Below are 19,347 nucleotides of genomic sequence, written 5' to 3'. Positions count from 1 at the left end.
CTAACACGCATAAAGCACTAAACAGTGCCTGGCACTTGAGTAAGAGCTTGGTGTTGGCCATTATTATTATGTACAAGTGCCAGTTATAATAGATTCTTTTTCAGAAAACAAGTGAATCCTACACTATAGAGAAAGCCCTATCCTTTTCTCCCCTCACCTTGCCACAAGTACAACTTACACCGTGTTTTGTTTCTTTAACCTGTTTTTTGGCCGTCCTATTGGATTAGCATAGCGTCGTTTTATCTGTGCTGCCTTCTTTTGTAGAAGTTTCCGTCCTTTTTTCCTAGGTCGACATATTTGACATATCCACATCCCTATAAAAAATCCCACATAAATGTATGAAATATTAATATGCTCAAAGAATTTAGATAACCTAACTCAACTACTTAACCTTCTTAAGGTCAAAAACTGCATTTGAAAACCCAATAAAAGGCACCCAGAAAACACATACACACAAAAAACACAAAATTCTATAACGAGTTGGGATTCTTAAAGCTTGCAAATGGAAAGAATCTGTTGATTTTTAGTTGAAAAAAAAATCTCTGCTCTATAATCAAGACCAAGATATTGGTGCCTAATTACTAACCTACAACAAAAAGGAACCAGACTTCTTAGGGTAATAGTTGACTCCAGGACAGGACAAAGAAAAAAATCTAAAGCAACCTGCAAAGTTTTATTGAATAATAAAGAATAAAGTAATGCACATAAACTGATAGAAGCATATCAAAAGGACACATTGCCAACTTTGAAGGAGTAAAAACTAATTGGACCAACGGGTGATAATCCACAGAATAAAATAAATCCAAGAGTCCATAATGAGTTAAATATTCAAATAAATAAATTTGAGAAAGGGATAGTTCACCTTTACAGTAGAACTTCAATTAGTCAATGTTAAAGGAATGATGGAAATAGAAAGTCAGCATTTTGCAGGCATCATTAATAATTAGTATAGGCAAGAATGATTAATAGATTTTAGGGAGCAAATGGGAAAAAACTGATATCAGTTAGGTTTTTTAAACCATAATCAAAACTACTGGTAATAAGATACATCACTGTTATATACCTATTATGATAAACTGATAAGTGACCATGTCTTTCAGTAGCCCTGTTAAAATCTGGAACTTCAATCTAAAAAAAATTTGAGAAAGCAACATAGAAACCTAAATTGAGAAGCCTTCTTCGAAATACCAGACTAGTAATCTTCGAAAGTATCAAGATCAGGAAAAACTAATTCTGACATCACAGACTGAACCAGACCAAGATAATATGACAACTAAATGTAATATGTGATCTTGGATTGGATCCTGGACTAAAAGATGTAAAACCCACAGAATGAATCATATAAGATCAGACCATGTCTACATTCATTTCCTGGTTTTAATATGATGTTGTAACATAACAACATTAGGAGAAGCCAGGTAAAGGATATGGTAAGAGTAGTTTATACCACTTTGGGGGGGGGGGGCATGTTTCTTTTTTTTTTTTTATAATAACAACTAGAAGTTCTATTTCACAGTGTCTCATTTTGGCATTTCAACTGAATTACAATGCTGTAAAATCTTTCATACACTGAAGTATTACTGAACTTCTATTCCGAAGAAGAATGCAGGATAGAGGCAGGAAAACACTTCATTGGCCACTTTTCTATAAGTCTGAAATTGAAATTAAAATTTTTAAAAAGTTTTCTGCTTTAAGTTGTTACAAAACTTTTTATGTAGAATTTAATTGCACAGAAGAGAAGCTCTGAAATATCTTCTGTGTCTTAAAAGATTCTCACAAGGCCTCTTGCTCAGACTTTACATAAATGGAAGGGATAAGGAAAAGAAGTTATTCTTATAAACTTAAGACTTATTCAAAAGGCTGTAAGTCAACAGGATGGCATAGAGTAATTCAAGTAAGATCCTAAAAGAGAGAACTTGGCTATAACTTAAGGTTGAGTCTTTTTCCATCATCAGGAAAATATTCTTGCCAGGACACTCATGGCTCTCATCTGTAATGCTAGCAACTCAGGAGGCTAAGATCTGATGATTGTGGTTCAAAGTCACAGAAAGGACAGAAAGTCTGTGGAGACTCCAAGTAACCACCAAAAAGCCCAAAGTAGAGCTGTGGCTCAAGTGGTAGAGTGTCATCCTTGAGCAAAAACACTAAGGGACAAGCCCAAGCTTGTCCCAGTCCCAGTATTGGAACAAAAAAAAGGAAGAAAACTTTCTTGAAAGAGATATTATCAAATATCCTATAGTCATTTTACTTAAGAAATTTATAAATCATAAATCAGAGTGCAAAAGAAGGAATGTTAAGTCTGCACACAATAGATATATCTGCACATCCATTTTTACAACACTATTCTTAACAAACTATGGAACCAGCCTAGGTGTCAACTAACTAATAAATGGGTATAGAAAATGTTTATATATTTTTTCCATCCCTTTCCAGGGGTAGAAAGAATAAAAATATATTACTTGTAGGAAAATGGATGAACTGGAAATCATCACGTTAAGTTAAATATGCCAGATTGAGAAACATAATGTTCTCATAAATGAACTCCAGATCAATTTTTTCAAATGACAAAAATGGGGCTGCAAATGTGGCTTAGTGGTAGAGTGTTTGCCTAGCATGCATGAAGCCCTGAGTTCCATTCCTCAGTACTACATACACAGAAAAATCCAGAAGTAGCACTGTGGCTCAAGTGGTAAAGTGCTCGCCTTGAGTTAAAGAAGCTCAGGAACAGTGCCCAGGTCTGAGTTCAAGCTCCAGGACTGGCCAAAAAAAAAAAAGTAAAACATGAGGACTGTTTGGAGGAACTGCTAATGGTGCAAAGGAGGGAGAGTAAAAGGGGAGAGTAAATATGATCAAAGTACTTGATATGTATGAAAATAGAATGATAAAAGATGTTAAAACTAGCCGAGCGCTGGTGGCTCACTCTTGTAATCCTAGATACTCAGGAGGCTGAGATCTGAGGATCACGGTTCAAAGCCAGCCCGGGCAGGAAAGACCGTGAGACTCCTATCTCCAATAAACCACCAGAAAACCGGAAGTGGCACTGTAGCTCAAGTGGTAGAGCGCTCGCTGAAGAGCTAAGGGACAGCACTCAGGCCCAGAGTTCAAGCCCCACGACCGACAAAAAAAAAAAAAAAAAAAAGATGTTAAAACTGTATAAAAGGGGGGTGGTAATAAAACGTAATGGGGATAGGCCAAAGTACTATAATTCATGTACTTTGACCAAAATCATTCCTGCCATTATACATGCAGTATCAAAATGAATCCCCTTGTACAACTGAAAAAAGTAATAACTTTATATATATTTTTTTTGGGGGGGGGGGTCGGTCATGGGGCTTGAACTCTGGGCTTGGGCTCTGTCCCTGCACTCTTCAGCTCAAGGCAAGCACTCTACCGATTGAGCCACAGCACCACTTCCTAAATTTATATTTTTTAAAAAGATGATATTCCATGAAAGTATTACTTTTCAAGGAATAAGAATATAAGGATATTTAGATTATTGTTCACAACTTACTTTGTTTAAAAAATTATTTCGCCCTCAAAAGTACTGGGCAATGACATAATCAACATAACTTAATACAACTGAATTTAACTCAATCTCAGGTACTGAGTCCCAGTCTCAAAAAACAAAACAAAACAAAACAGTTTTAAGAGATTACATATAGCAAGTGTTTCTGACCTCTAGCTAACTGTCAAAATAGAGGAGAATAAGCCAGGCACCTACAAGTTCACCCCAATAATCCTAGGTTATTCGGGAGCTAAGATCAAGGATCTCCATTCAAAGACAGCCCAGACAAGAAAGTTTTCAAAACTCTTACCTCTAACTAATCACCAAAAAGCTGGAAGAAGTATGGCTCAAGTGGTACATGTTGGTCTTGAGTGTAAAAGCTAAGGAAGAACACCCAAGCCCTGAGTTGATATTATATAGAGAGGGGGAGTAGAAGGGGAGGGGGGAAGACAGACAGACACACAGACAGAGACACAGACAGAGACACACAGACAGGCAAATACTATATAGAGGGAGGGAGGGGAATAGTAAATCCATAATGATATAAAACTGTCAATAAGCTGAAACAAAAGATTATATCTACTTTTTGTGTGGTGTGTGCCAGTCCTGAGGCTTGAATTCAGGACCTGGGCACTGTCTTAGAGCTTCTCTGCTCAAAGCTAGCTAGCGTTCTATCACTTAGCCACACTTCCACTTCTGGCTTTTTGGTGATTAGTTGGGGATAAGATTTTCATGGACTTTTCTGCCCAGGCTGGCTTCAAACAGATCCTCAGATCTCAGCCTCCTAAGTAGTAAGGATTACAGGTATGAGCCACCAGCATCTGATTGTCTCTACTTTTAAAATGACAACTTTCACCAAGTGCCTTGAGCAAAAAAGCTCCAGGACAACACCCACAGGCCCCCAAGTTCAAGCCCCATAACCAACAAAAATAAATAAGATAAAATGACAACTCCCTTCCTGTTTACACAACTCAATATAGAATCAGTTATCCTCTCATTTTAACAGTAGAGAAAACACACTTTTACTAGCATACCCATTGATTTCTCAGTTTTAGTGTTTCTCACCTTTTGGCATCCGTGTAAGTGGTGGATCGCAACATTCCATGTGAAAACCTCGATCACATGAATCACAAAAGAGCATGTTATCCTTTAAAAAAGAAAGGAAAGAAAAGATAATTTGGTATAACCTTAAGAAACAAATAAATCAGGATCATAACTTCATGGACCTGGGGGAAGACCAAAGACCTCAAAAGAGATGTATTAGTATTGTAAAGCTTTCTTTAATCTGTACTAAGGAGATAGTCTGAATTAGCAAAAAGACTGACTTCATTCAATCTCTGATAAAGATGTAATTTCATTACTTTTCAGCCAAGAAAAAGTAAATCCTGATCTGACTTAATAAGAAAAAAAGAATAGGACAATTGGTAATTAGGAAATGCACATTCCTAATTGAATGTCTCAGATGTTGCTCAAAAGAAAAAAAAACCTGAGAAGATGCCTTAAAAGTAACTTTTTAAAGTCTCTCTGAAAGATGCATAATTAAGAGTCTTTACAAATTACCTACAGATATCCTAAGTCTTAAACAAATTTTCTAAACTCATGTGTAAAGAAGCTACTATTCTAAATTCTACTAACTTCTATTTTTCAGAAGAAAAACAGATACCACACTGGATGGAGATGTTGATTTTACTTTCTACTTCTGTATGAAATATCCACATGGGAAGGCAAAATACTCACTGCATTTTTGCCTTGATCTCGACAGGAGCTGCATGTTTTACACTCGATACACTGCCACCGTAACGCTTTCACTCTAACCGTTAATTCTGGGGAAAACTTTAAACAGGATGGATGACCTTATAAAAAGGGAAAAGATTAATGAATGAAATAATCAAGAATTACTGTGTAACTGTACTAAGGAAATTATGTAGAACACAACAAATATCTTAAATACAAATCTTGAAAGCTCGCTATATACTATCACCAGTATTGTTTACTAGTTTATTAGCGCTGTAACAGATTTAGATACTTCCCCCAATTTAATTACAAAAAGTTGATATGGTCCAAACTTAGGCCTGGATTATGTTGTATGGATGCTGTTTTGAGTATGAATACACATATGCCTGGAAGAACATGCAAACAGCTTTTTATATTGGTAACATCCTAGAAAAATGGAGTTACAAATATTTTAAAGGATTTTATGCTTCATTTCATATACTCTTCTGTGCTCTTACTTTTTAATGAAAACGTGTTAGTTTTATAATTAAAAAAAAAAACTTCAAAGTTATGTGCTTTTAACACTGAGGCTGAAACTAAAACCAAACCTAGTATTTCTATTTGGATCAAAATTAACAGCAATAACAACAACAAAAAAACTGATTCTTCCTCCATTAGTTAGTATCAGTTTGTATCAATTAGATACTTAAATTTAGGATAGCTACTTTACTCTCAAGACAGAAAAGATTTGTTTCATCTCTAATAAGTTTGTCTTTGGAGAGAAAGCTTAATTATATTATCTTTTCTCCTTTCTTTTCTATTCCCAAAGATTTTCCTCTTTTATGAGGTACTAAGTTCATCATCAAAATATTAACACTTGGAGAGCAATCGAAGAGGAAGTTATACCAAGTCCTTTATCCATAGTCTTACCACCCAAGAACAATAGCAATTTTCATGTTCTCTTTTTCCTTTTTATTTTTTGCACCAGTCCTAGAGTGCTTCAACTCAAGGCCTAGGTGCTGTTTCCTCAGCTTTTTTTGTTCAAGGTTAGTGCTCTACTGCCTGAGGCACAGCTCTACTTCCAGCTTTTTTTTTTTTTGGTGGTTAAATGGAGGTAAGAGTCAAACAGACATTTCTGCCTGGACTATCCTCAGATCTCAGCCTCCTCAGTAGCTAGGATTATAGGTGAGAGCTACCAGCGCCCAGCCCTTTTTCCTTTTTGAACTAGGTGAAAGCCCTTACATGGGTGAAATTTTAGATGTGTAGTTTTTGTTCTGCTTTCACTTTTTAAAATAAAGTTTATATCTACATTTCTTAAACACATTATATTCTCCACTGACTGATACATGATAACCTTCCACAACCCTCTCAGAGATATTGTTGAATACTTTTAGGAAGAGAACACTAAAATGACTTAGGTCATAGTCATTGATTCTTTTAAATTAATTCCTTTTAAAAAATCCTAAAAATAATGGCAAAAGGTGTGGCTGAATTGATGTAAGGTTTGCCTAGCAAGCATGAGGTTCTCAGTTTAAACCTCAGGGAGAAAAGGAAGGGATGGAGGGAAAGAAGTAAGGAGGGAGAAACTGGAGAGTGCAATGAGCTAAAATGCCTATCACACAACAATCTGTGATAGGTTGGAGGTCATAAGAATGGTGACTACAATGAACATTTTTAGTGTGACAGGTTAGAGATTCATAGTCAAACATTTTCTAAACGTGATGACACCATATCCATTATCACCAACAAAGAAAAAACGCTTTACATTTCATTACTCTAGGTTTGAATTGTGCTATGTTCAGTGAGTCATTTTCTCATACAAACTGCCTATGTTTATAAGCTACATTCTGGACTTTATGCTTTGAAATGGAAGCATGTTCTTTATACCTATAGATCATTTGGTCCTCTGACATATTTAATGAAATTATTTTCCCAAAACTATTCTTGTTCTTTTTTCTTCTGGATATGTAACTTCTTTTAATTTAGAAAATACCAATTTTAGCCAGGCGCTGGTGGGCTCACACCTCTAATCCTAGCTACTCAGTAGGCTGAGATCTGAGGATCATGGTTCAAAGCCAGCCCGGGCAGTAAAGTCCATGAGACTCTTGTCTCCAGAAAACCAGAAGTGGCATTGTGGCTCAAGTGGAAGAGTGCTAGCCTTGAGCTGAAGAGCTCAGAGACAATGCCCAGGCCCAGAGTTCAAGCCCCATGACTGCCAAAAAAAAAAAAAAAATATATATATATATATATATATATATATATATATATATAATAAAATTTATTAATACACTTGACTGGGTCCATGCTTATTGTGGCTATTGTCCTTCCAGGCCATTCTCCAACTATTCTTGTCTCCTTGTGTAGATGTTTTCCACACAGATTTGTGTAACCAATAGAAAATTACTGAAATGACAGTTTAACTTCTAAGGCTAGGTTATAAAAAATAGTGCACATTCTACCTTGTTGCCTCTTGAGTATTCACTCAAAGGAAGCCAGTTGGCATGTTGTGAACACTCAGAACCCCATAGAAAGGTCCAAATGGCAAAGAGTTGAGGCCTCTGATCAACAGGCAATAAATCTGCCATCAAGGTAAGTGGACCATATGACGGAAGCAACCGTTAAAATTGAAGCACCACTTAAAATCTTAACTACAACTTCATAAAATACCAAGTCAAAACTGCTCAGATAAACTTCTTCCAAATTTCCAAACCCCCAACCCCTAGAAAGTTAAATTGAAAAAAAAAAAGTTTTTAATCACCTTAAGCTGCTAAGTTTAAGAGTAATTTATTTTTGTAGTACTAAATAACTTACTTTTTTCGGGGGGGTTGGATATGCACTAGGATTTGAACTTGGCCTTCAACTTGCAAGCTTAACTTGACCAATGCCATTTTTTCATTTGTTTCTTATGTTTGTTTGTGAGTCTCCATGTTTAGTCCTGGCTAGCCTTAGGCCACAGTTCTACTTCCACCTTCTTAGTAGCAGAGAAAACAGGCATGTATCACCCTCTCCAGGGGTTTTTGAGCTACAATCTGGCTGACTTTACCCGATTTCACCTCCCAAGTATATTCAGTTTCTTTAAAGTTTACCTAATTGGTAACGGCTCTAAAACTGTGTCCTCCCCTATAGCTCCTCGAATTTGCTTATTCTTCTTAGAAGGCTAAGCTATAAACACAACATTCCCTCAACCCTATTTCATTCTCACCTCAACTAGATCAGATTCTTTTTTATATTTATATATTTGGGCTCCTATAAAAATTCATTTGCAAGGTTTTACATAACTAATGTATATTGGAAATCACTGCAATGTGTAACATGCTACTATATATTTATGCTATCTTTGTGGATTTTAAAGCCAAATTTTCATTTGGCTTATAAATACCATGCTGGACATGGCCACCTAGCTGGCACTCAAGATCTATTCTCATCTTAGAAGCGGTTTTTTGGGTTTTTAAGTAAGTTTTTGATTGTGAGAATACTGTACAGAAGAGAGGTTACAGTTATATGAGCAAGGTAATGAGTACATTTCTTATCAAGCATTGTTGTCACCTCCCTTGTTTTTCCCCTACCATCATCTTAGAAGCTTTTATACATAAAAACTGCCTGGTACCAGTGGCTTACGCCTGTAATCCTAGCTACTTAGGAGGCTGAGATTTGAGGACTGCAGTTCAAAGCTTGCCCTGCTAGGAAAGTCCTTGAGAGTCTTATCTCCAATAAACGACAGGAAAACCGGAAGTAGTTCTATGGCTCAAATGGTAGAGTGCTCACCTTGAGCTGAAGAGCTGAGGAACAGCCCCCAAGCCCAGAGTTCAAGCCATTACCAACAAAAAAATAATAATAATAAATAAAAATAAAAACAAAACTTGTTAGACAAGTTTCCAGCCAACTTCTAGATATGAACTGAGTCCTAACAACTGGATGAACTGGATGTGTTCAAGAGATATTTGAAAGGCAGAAATGAAATGAAGATCATCTTCGCTCTACTATTATTTATAATGGTTAAGTCATGGAAACAACAAGATATACTCTTCTCTTTCATTTCTGTCTAGTAGGCAATGATGATGACCACAATAAGCACCCCAACAGAACTCAACAGTTCAGAGGCAGTGATATCATTTCCACTCATTCATGGGGCTTGAACTCTGGGCCTGGGCGCTTTCCCCCAACTCTTCAGTTTAAGGCTAGAACTTTACCACTTGAGCCACAGTGCCACGTCTGGTTTTCTGGTGGATTATTGGAGATAAGAATCTCACAGACTTTCCTGCCCATGCTGGCTTTGAATTGTGATCCTCAGATCTCAGCCTCCTGAGTAGCTAGGATTACAGGCATGAGCCACAGTCGCCCAGCTAAGTCCCCTCATTCTTTAGGAGTCTTTATCTCCAAAGCTCATTTTAGAGGAAGGCTGGTGAATTGTTATATTCAATATCCATATGTGAACATGAAACTATGTAACGACGATATGAGTAGAGTTGGAAAAGACAGGGAAGAATGATGGAAGAAGTGACACTGTTCAAACACCTTTGAACAACTACTTAAGATAATTTTCTTAAAATTTGAAGATGGTAAACTTCTAGAATAAAGGACTTTGCCCTCTATCTCCTTTTATTTCAATAGCACACTGGCTCAAGATTTCAATAAAAACACATAAACAAAACTGGAGGAAAAAATTTATCTACAACAAACGACTACTGTCAACGGCTTAGATTCTATAATAGTTTTGATATATGAAATAAAATTTGTTTCTGATCACAAAAATAAAAAGCCCATTTTAGGGTTTTCCTCTACAGCTCTTCCAACAATTTCACAAGTACCTAATTCTCCTCCCCTTGAAGTATCTAGTGTAGTTTGCTTTCTGAATCAATCCTGGATTGTCAGATTATAAAAATACTGAAGATTAAATCAAAAAGGCAATGAATGAGAGTTTACTAAAGCCTTCCTATAAGGTCTTAAGAGGTCCTAAATATAGAGTAAAGGTATCTCTGGAACTGACAAATTAGGAGACTACAAAAGCTTTCTTAAGACCCAGAATTTTATACACATATTAAACTATAGGGTCAACACTTCCCCAAAAAAGTTTCCATCTAAAAAAATAACTCTGAGCCAGGTGCTGGTGGCTTACACCAGTAGGCCTAGCAACTCAAGAGACTGAGATTTCCAGCCCAGGCAGGAAAGCCCATGAGACTCTTAAATAAACTGCTCAGAAAAAGCTAGATGTAGTGCTGTCGGGTCAAGTGGCCAAGGGCAAGCCTTGAGCACAAAGAGGCTCAGGGACAGCACTCGGGCCCTGAATTCAAGTCTCTGACCAACAAAGGTAATTCATCTGTTATCATCCTAACTCTTTTTTGCACTAAGCTTAAGGAATGAATCAAGAAAGATAAAGGCAGTGGTTATTAAAGAACCGAAGAATAACTTCTAATTGATTAGTATGATTTAAGCAGATGTTCAACAATGAAATAGAGATCAACAGGAAAAAATAAGTTCACAGAAAATTTACTTTAAAAAGAGCTGATTTAAATTAACTGTATTAAATACTTCAACTATTTAAATCTCTCCCTAGTACAGATGCTTATCTGAGTCAAATTACAATATTACTTTCATAAGGATTAAGGATGTAAACTCAATTAAGCACATTCTCCTCTTGCTTTGCCAAATATGTTGAGAGGAAATGGGAGTCACATACCACTGTTGCCACAGTCTGCACAAGAGATGAGATCCTCTGGCTTCTTTTCCCGATTTTGTTCTTTTGTACCAAGACAGAAACTACATATGGGAATTGGTTCAGCAACCGGCTGAAAAAAAAAAACACACAAAATTCATTCCAGTACTAGTACTGTATATATATTTAAAAAATTACTAATATAAAAACACTACAATTAAAGTTTTATACTGTTATCATAAGTTTACCTAACTTCTGCACAACTGTATCACTCTCCTAAAATTCCAACTATGTAGTTGAGTTTTTACGAAATCTGTTTTGATAAGACCTTTACAATTTTTTTTTAAAAATCATATCCCAATCCTATTTTTCACTTAGAAACTAAGTGACAAAGTGTACATTAAACACAAAACCAATCCGTCTCCTAAAATCCAGTCAACTGAATTAAGTGAAAGACATGTATTAGCCCAGAATAGGCATGTACTTTAAAAGTAGTAAGATGTATACAAAGAAATTATTTATAATGTAAGGCAGAAAACATTAATTGTACATACTCCATAGCAGTGGAAGAGGAAATTCCCCATGGTTTGGAGGAGAGGAATGCATCACATATTAAGTATCAGTACTCTGTTATGGGATTTTAGTGAGGTAATCGAAGGACAACAGTTAGAAGCAAATTTAAATTTAACTATCTGTGTTCCCTCTACAACACTGCTCCCCCTAACAAGTGATAGAGGGAAAGGTAATACAGGTAATATAAAATGTAAGTAGGATAAACCTTAACTGTAAAATCTGTTAAGGCCATTGCTTAAACCTCTATATTAGGGAGGAAAATGGGAATGAAAAAAATAAATGATGGGGCTGGGAAGGTGGCTCAGTGGTAGAGTGCTTGCCTTGCATGCACGAGACTCTGGGTTCGACTCCTCAGCACCACATAAGCAAAAAGAAAAAAGCCGGAAGTGGCGCTGTGACTAAAGTGGTAGAGCGCTAGCCTTGAGCTGAAGAGCTGAGGGACAGCGCCCAGGCCCAGAGTTCAGGCCCCACAAGTGGACCCCCCCCAAAAAAAGAAAAAAGAAATGATGTTGGATCACTTTTGAATAACTGCCTCTGATGCCTCATTAAAAGTGGACTTTAAAATTCAACAAAATATAAACAATATTTTCTATTTTTATCTAGTAAATATACTTGAATAAAGCTTAAAAATCAAAAATTTTAATTAGAAGGTGTACTTTTTCTTCAGACAAAAAAGAAGTAGAAGATAACCACCTGTATTTGAGAAACGTAACTAGCAATATTAAACACAAATGGGAAGAGTCTAAGATTGGCAAAACAATTAAACAGTTATGGCAGCAGTCAGTGATGAAGTGATGAAGACCTGGACTAAACCAAAGGACAGTGAACAGAATAAACAGCAATAGACCTAAGAGCCAGCTAGATGTGAAAGTAATAGAAAAGAAAGTAAGTTAAACATGACTTAGGATAACTGAAAAAAATATGATCAACTATATTAGAAGATTAAAAGAAAAGAGATTACTAATATAGTTGGATATAGTTTCAACTTGTTTTTGTTTTTTTTTTCTCTTGAGTGCTAGGGATGGAACCCAGGGTTTTAAGCACACTCAAATATTTTTGCTAGTTCTTAGACAGGACAGCTCAGAGATGCTTTTAGTCTACTGAGGTTATAGTTAGTTACAGTACCAAGACAGATGTATAACAATGAAAACAAACTAGGAAATAATCAACTAGATGAAAAGGTAATTTCATAGAATTACTACTGACATCCTATCTTCAAGGAGTATTTAACATCAAACTCATCAAAGATTTCCAAAAGAGTAGAAAGTATAGAACTTTAGAAGAGGAAGAATGAGCTTAATTTGGGAGATACTGAGCTTACTGAAATGCTTATGGAACATGGAACATCCACACATCAATAATGATACAGGGATCTGAAGTCCACAGAAAGACTGATTTGAGCATAAACATCTACAAATCATACACATACACAATGGCATTAAAAAGCCATTAGAGTTGATGACTTTTCCCATGAAGAATGTGGAACAAAGAAAGCTTAGATCAGAACACAACGTGGCTGGTAGAGAAAATGCTTTCCTAAAACAGAAATGGAGGTCTTTCTGGAAAGGTGGCTCAGTGGTACAGTGCTTGCCTTGCATGCATGGGGCCCTGGGTTCGATTCCACAGCACCACATAAACAGAAAAAGCCAGAAGTGGAGCTATGGCTCAAGTGGTAGAGTGCTAGCCTTGAGCTGAAGAGCTGAGGGACAGTGCCCAACCCCAGAGTTAAGGCCCCACAACAGACCCCCTCCCCCCCAAAAAAAAGATTTAGTGAGAGTTTGGTGGAATAACAACATCAAAATGTCCAACATAGAAAATAATTAAAGTGTCCAATAAAAACAAGCAATCTTCACTCCAGAGATTGAATGAGAAATCTTTCCATTACTTATTCTGGCTGCAGTAATAAAAGCAGTGAAGTCTTCATAAATAAATTTTAAGGAAGACCTAGAAATAAGGTAGAAGCTAGGTCATACAATTTGAGCTTTATCCTGTGGCCTCTAAGGTACCACTAGAAGATTCTTTTTTTTTTTTTTTTTTGGTCAGTCATAGGGGCTGAACTCTGGGCCTGGGCACTGTCCTCAGCATGAGTCACTGTACTTACATACAGTCTGTAACTTTAAACATGTGACTTCACTGGAATATTACTCAGCCACAGAGAAAAATGAAATTTTATCATTTGCAGTAATGCAGATGAAGCTAGAGAAAACAATGCTACATGAAGTTAATCAGGCACAGAAAGACAAATACTATATTTTCTCATTCAACTGTGAAAGCCAAAAACTGATCTCATTAAGTCAAATAAAGGCACTGATCCAAGAATACTGAAATTGTATAGAAATCATTCTCAGTAATACATAACAATGCATCCATAATACCCCTAACTTACAGTTTCCACTGAAGGTATATTTTCTTTGACATTACAGATCAATACAAAAAAAAAAATGACAGTTTTTTTTCAGCTACTGAAACAAAACCAAATCAGAAAAATACTACTACTACCAACTACCACGACATTTTTAACTAAGTGATCATTTCAGCTTGATTTTTTAATTTATTTTTTTTTTGGGGGGGGGTCTGGTCGTGGGGCCTGAACTCTGGGCCTGGGCGCTGTCCCTCAGCTCTTCAGCTCAAGGCTAGCGCTCTACCACTTGAGCCACAGCACCACTTCCAGCTTTTTTCTTTTTGCTTATGTGGTGCTGAGGAATCGAACCCAGGGCCTCAGGCATTCAAGGCAAGCGCTCTACCACTGAGCCACCTTCCCAGCCCCCAGCTTGATTTTTTTTTAAAGTGGAATTTGGAGCCTATTATAGTACATGCCTATAATCAAAGCTACTTGCAGGAGGATGGCTAGTTTGTGATCAGCCCAGGCAAAATTAGCAAAATCACAATCCTCTTGTATAGCTAAAGAAATCACTCCTTGTGAACTAATGTATTTTAATTTAAAAGAAAGAAAGAAAAAAGTCAAAGGAACTAGCCTATAGCTAGTTAAGAGATCTGGCAAATTTAAGAGATGGACAAATTAAAAGGTATTACACATTAAATGATATTTTAAAATGTAAAATAAATTTATAAAGAAAAAGGGCTTTGAGGCTTGATTCAAGTGGTAGAGTACTTGCCTATATCCAGGCCTTGGGAGGTTCAATCTCTGGTACCAGAAAAAATAAATATGCAATTTGGAAAAAAAAAAAGAATGTAGTTTAGGAGTTGTTTTAGCTGATGAAAGTTATAAATTTTAGAAATGTTAAACCATCTAGATTAAGACAGTTTATAAAAATTTAACATGTTGATCAAATAGTACTGCTAGTCAATACACAGTGATTTTTTAATATGACTATTTGTCAAGAACATGAAGAAAAAAATCAAAACTCTGTCATTCTCATTCTCAATCTATTATTAACCATGAAAAAGCCACTGGAGGGCTGAAACTACATTGGGCCAGGCATCAATGACTCATACCTGTAATTCTAGCTACTCAAGGAGGCAAAGATCTGAGGATTGTGGTTCAAAGCTGACCAGGGCAGGAAAGTCCACAAGTATCTTCTTTTTAATAAACCTCCAGAAACCCTCAACTGGAGCTATAACTCAAGTGGTAGAGTGCTAACCTTGAGCAAAAAAAACAAGGACAGTGTCTGGGTCAAGTTCAAACCTAGGCACAAGTACACAGGCACACACCAGCATGCACGCACACATGCACACACGAGCATGTGCACACACACACACAAAACTACATTGGATTGCCAGCTGCTGATGGGTCATACCTGTAATCCTAGCCATTCAAGAAGCTGAGATCTGAAAATTACAGTTCAAAGCTAGCCAGGCAGAAAAATCCAAGAGACTTTGACCTCCAATTAACCAGCTAAAGCAGTAGAGAACCAGCCTTGAGTGAAAAAGCTAAGGGACAGGGCCCAGTTCCTGAGTTTTAAGCCACAGTACTGGCACAAAAGAAAAAATGTATAAAAACAAACAATATGCCTTACAATCACTATTCCCAGATTTATTCAAGCTTAGTCCTTACATCTCATTGTTCCCATTATCTATGTAAAGTAAACTCATTCTTACAACTAATTAAACAAGAAAGATCGTAGAAGGTAACTTTACAAACCATTAAACACAGCAGCCAGGATAAACTGTTGAAAAATAAACCAATGCACATTATTCAGTTACACTAAGTCCTCCAGTCCTGTGGCCTCCATCTCAGATGAAATGCCACATGAACTGTAGCATCATATGACCTCTATATCCCCCAATATATACAAAATTAACTCTCAGCCCTCATCTCCTTTTACTCTGATCCTCCTAAATTCCACTCCAGCTTCTTTGCTTCTCTTTTCTGAAAATCAGATATGCGGCATGCAGAACCTATGTACTTGCTTCCCTCTATGTAAAATGTTCTTCCCTAGATCCTTTGGATCTAGGCAACACACATGCTCAGAAGGGCTTTCTTTGTAGACCCATCTAACATTTCAAAGCACTCTGTCCGTCACAATAATCCATAGCACCCTCCCTGCTTTTGTTTTCCCTTGCTCTTTTCACAACTTATCGTGTGTGTGTGTGTGTGTGTGTGTGTGTGTGTGTGTGTGTATTTGCCCTCAACTAAATGCAAATGTTATGAAAAATCTGATTTTTATCTGTTTAGAATGTTATTACTAGCAGTTCCTAGCACCTAAAAAGCATATAATACATATAGTAAAATGGATTAAATTACCTTTGCAGAAAAAAAAGTGTCCTACATGGAAAGAATGAGTTGGATATGAGCCTGATGAAAGTTATGTGCAGCTCAAAAATAACCACAGAAATATGTAAGTGCCCCACTGCTTCCAAAGCAATCTCAGTGACTTCATAGCCTCAGTAACTTAAAAAAGACTTCTGTTATAGCAAGAATTTCTCAAAAGTAAGGGACACTTCAAAGAGGAACTCAGATTGTAATGTGTGTACATTGCTATGATGTGATCCCCATAATCATCACTAGATGGCAGCATTGAAGCAAACAAACAGAAAATGTTCTGATAAGTAGAGCTTTGGAAATACAGTAACTTCAAAAATCGGAAACAGCAAAAATTCTGTTAATGACTTCTGTTCCACTTGTGGTTTTTTTCTCAGTTTTTAAATACTGAATATAAAAGACAAATCAAGAACTTACTGTAGCCAGGCATGGTTGTACATGCCTGTAATTCCAGCTACCTGAGAGGCAGAGATTGGAAGGATCTCAGCTCAAAGCTGGTCCAGGCAAGAGAGTTATCAAGATCTCATTTCAATCATTAAGTCCATGATCACAGCTATAGAAGAAGCTGTAAATTAAAGAGTCTTGGCCTCTTGGCAAAAAGCTGAAGACCCTATATGAAAGTATCAAAAGCAAAGAAGGATTGGGGACATGTCTCAAGAAGTAGAACGCATTGTACAACAAGCATGAGGCACTGAATTCAAAACTCAGTATCATAAAAAACAAAGTAAATAAAATTAGCTTCAAACTATATATACAAGGTATATTATGAAACCTAAATGAACTTTAAGTATAGACCTCAACCATATTTCCAAAGTATCTCATTATGTATATGCAAATATTTCAAAATTTTAAAAACTCTGAAATATGAAAAATATGAAACACTTTTGGTCTTACACATTTCAGATAAGACATCTTTGGAATTACAACATTTCCCAAATTTTTAAAGTCACTGGAAATTATTAGAGTTGATAGCCAATTAACTAATATTAATAGCCAATATTAAAAGAATATGCAAGAACTAGGCATAGAGACATAGTGGCATGTGCCTGTAATCCCAGAACTCAGGAAGCTGAGGCAGAAAGATCACAAGTTCAAAGACAGCCAGAGGTACATATAAGTCATACAATACAAATTTACATTTAACTATAATTCGAGTCATTTTTAACATCAAATGGTATACTGCCATTTCTGTGATATACCTAAAATATACCTAAAATTTTGTGTGAGGTGATAAAAACATTTGGAAATGGATCATGGTTGATAGTTTTACAACACTGTGAACTCCTTTGAATTGTACATTTTAAATGGCTAAAGTAATCATTTTATTTTAAAAATGCCATTCTAAAAATATTAGACCAACTGGAATATTTCTCATATTCTCACAAAACAGATAATTTCAGTAACAGGGCAAAATTCATGAAGCAAGAAGCAACAATTTATCCTCAACTTAAAGCTGCTATTTCTAATTATTTATAGAACTCCCTTATTAAATCTTGTATACACTAACTATATTTATTTATTTATTTTTTGTAGGTCATGGGGCTTGAACTCTGGGCTTGGGCGCTGTCCTTGAACTCTTCAGCTCAAGGCAAGCTCTACCGCTTGCGCCACAGCACCACTTCTGGTTTTCTAGTGGTTTGTTGAAGAGTCTCACAGACTTTCCTGCCGGGGCTGGCTTTGAACCGTGATTCTCAAATCTCAGCCTCCTGAGTAGCTAGGATTACAGGAGTGAGCCACCAGCGCCCAGCACACTAACTATATTTAGAAACCCATAAAAGTGAAAAAGTCAATTATTTATCATTAAATTTTGGTTGTTTAAATATTTGCCTTTTTTACTTTACCTACATGAATATTTGTTATCCTTTAATATTGTGGAATAAAAGTAACTCTCCTGTTATGTCTTACCAATTTTCTTCTAAGATAAGTCTAAAAATAAAAAAGCCATCAAATACTGCTTAGTCTCAAATTAAAAACTCTTTATGACCACAAGTATCCAGTATGGACCATCATAAATTTCTCTTAAATATATCCTAAAGCCTAGATCAATCACTCTTTGAATCGTCTAGTGGTTCCTTTCTTCTCCTGCAATTATAGAAGTAAATTTATCCCAAATTCATTTTCTTCAATGGACATTTGTTTCATAGAACCTAGAACTCTATAATTTTGAGTATCTACCACTGAATCAATATTCCACATCATAAACACCCAAAAGGTAAAGAAGAATGTCTTAGTTTATAAGAGTGGGAAATTACACTTTAGGCATGCTAGTGTGAAGAAAACTAGTTCAACAGCTGAGTATTAGGATAGCTAGTATTAGTATAGCTAGTATAGCTAGTATAGCTAGTAGTATTAGTATTAGTATAACTAGATTTTCCAGTTATCCAATGCATAAGAAGTCTGGTAAATAGTACTATTTGGTGAGCACTGTACTGTACAAAACTTGAAAGAGGTAATGCTCACATTTTTAATGTACTTATTAACATCAGTAAAATCAAAACAAAATCCACCAAAAATAATTGGAAATTTATTAAGTACTACTCATATCCACTTACAAGCACCAAGAAAATCTCCATGAGCCATTAGAAAATCTTTGCCCAATTCAATATCTCTAGTATTATAAACAAAGTATCAGGTATTCACTTTAAGAAATACTTTGTTGAAAATCTGAACATTCTAAAACATAATTCTCTTCCAATAGCAGCCTTCTTTTTCAGTTTTACTAAATTCTCCATGCCTGCAACTCCATGGCTGGCCTTCAGCAACTCCTAAATGCTTTCTGACAGTTTAGAATTCCATTTTTTTAAATCTTTTTTATAGAGACAGTCTGTTAAGCAGAAATCACCCTTGTGTTTTTGCATAGTATGTAAATAAACACATTGAAATTTATAAAACACAGTACTATAAAACTATGCTTAGCTCCAGAAAGATTTTTAAGTTACTTACTCAAAGACAGATTCTATAATCTGGAACTGTACACTTCAAACTATTTAAATTCTTCAGAATCCCACATAAAGCACTCTATAGCTGTTACTTAAACCTTTTTAAAATAATCTTTTCCTTAAAAGTGTAGTCAGTCACAAAAGATACATAACAACATGAATGGCTTTAAAAAGGTCCATTTCCATTCTTTATTGTCTACAATAAGATAACCTTATAACTTTAATTAGTTCTAACAGAACC

General features: G+C 36.0%; 1 protein-coding gene across 4 annotated transcripts in view; it reads right to left on the bottom strand.

Moving 5' to 3' along the window:
- Kat6a (lysine acetyltransferase 6A) overlaps positions 1-19,347 on the bottom strand; it is a 118,940-nt gene that overhangs the window by 47,154 nt on the left and 52,439 nt on the right. For 3 of the 4 annotated variants that reach the window (XM_070016085.1, XM_070016089.1, XM_070016086.1), the window contains 4 exons: positions 10,896-11,004; positions 5,243-5,358; positions 4,571-4,652; positions 179-314 (listed from right to left, as the gene is read on the bottom strand). In XM_070016085.1, coding sequence (XP_069872186.1) covers positions 179-314; positions 4,571-4,652; positions 5,243-5,358; positions 10,896-11,004 — 443 coding nt within the window. The remainder of the gene's footprint in view (positions 1-178; positions 315-4,570; positions 4,653-5,242; positions 5,359-10,895; positions 11,005-19,347) is intronic. The other variant, XM_070016087.1, reaches the window with a different exon arrangement.

Source organism: Dipodomys merriami, unplaced genomic scaffold, assembly GCF_024711535.1.
Source record: "Dipodomys merriami isolate MVZ:Mamm:240054 unplaced genomic scaffold, mDipMer1.0.p SCAF_12, whole genome shotgun sequence".
In the NCBI taxonomy this organism is placed as follows: Eukaryota; Metazoa; Chordata; class Mammalia; order Rodentia; family Heteromyidae; genus Dipodomys; species Dipodomys merriami.
This window is presented reverse-complemented; position numbering and strand designations above follow the sequence as displayed.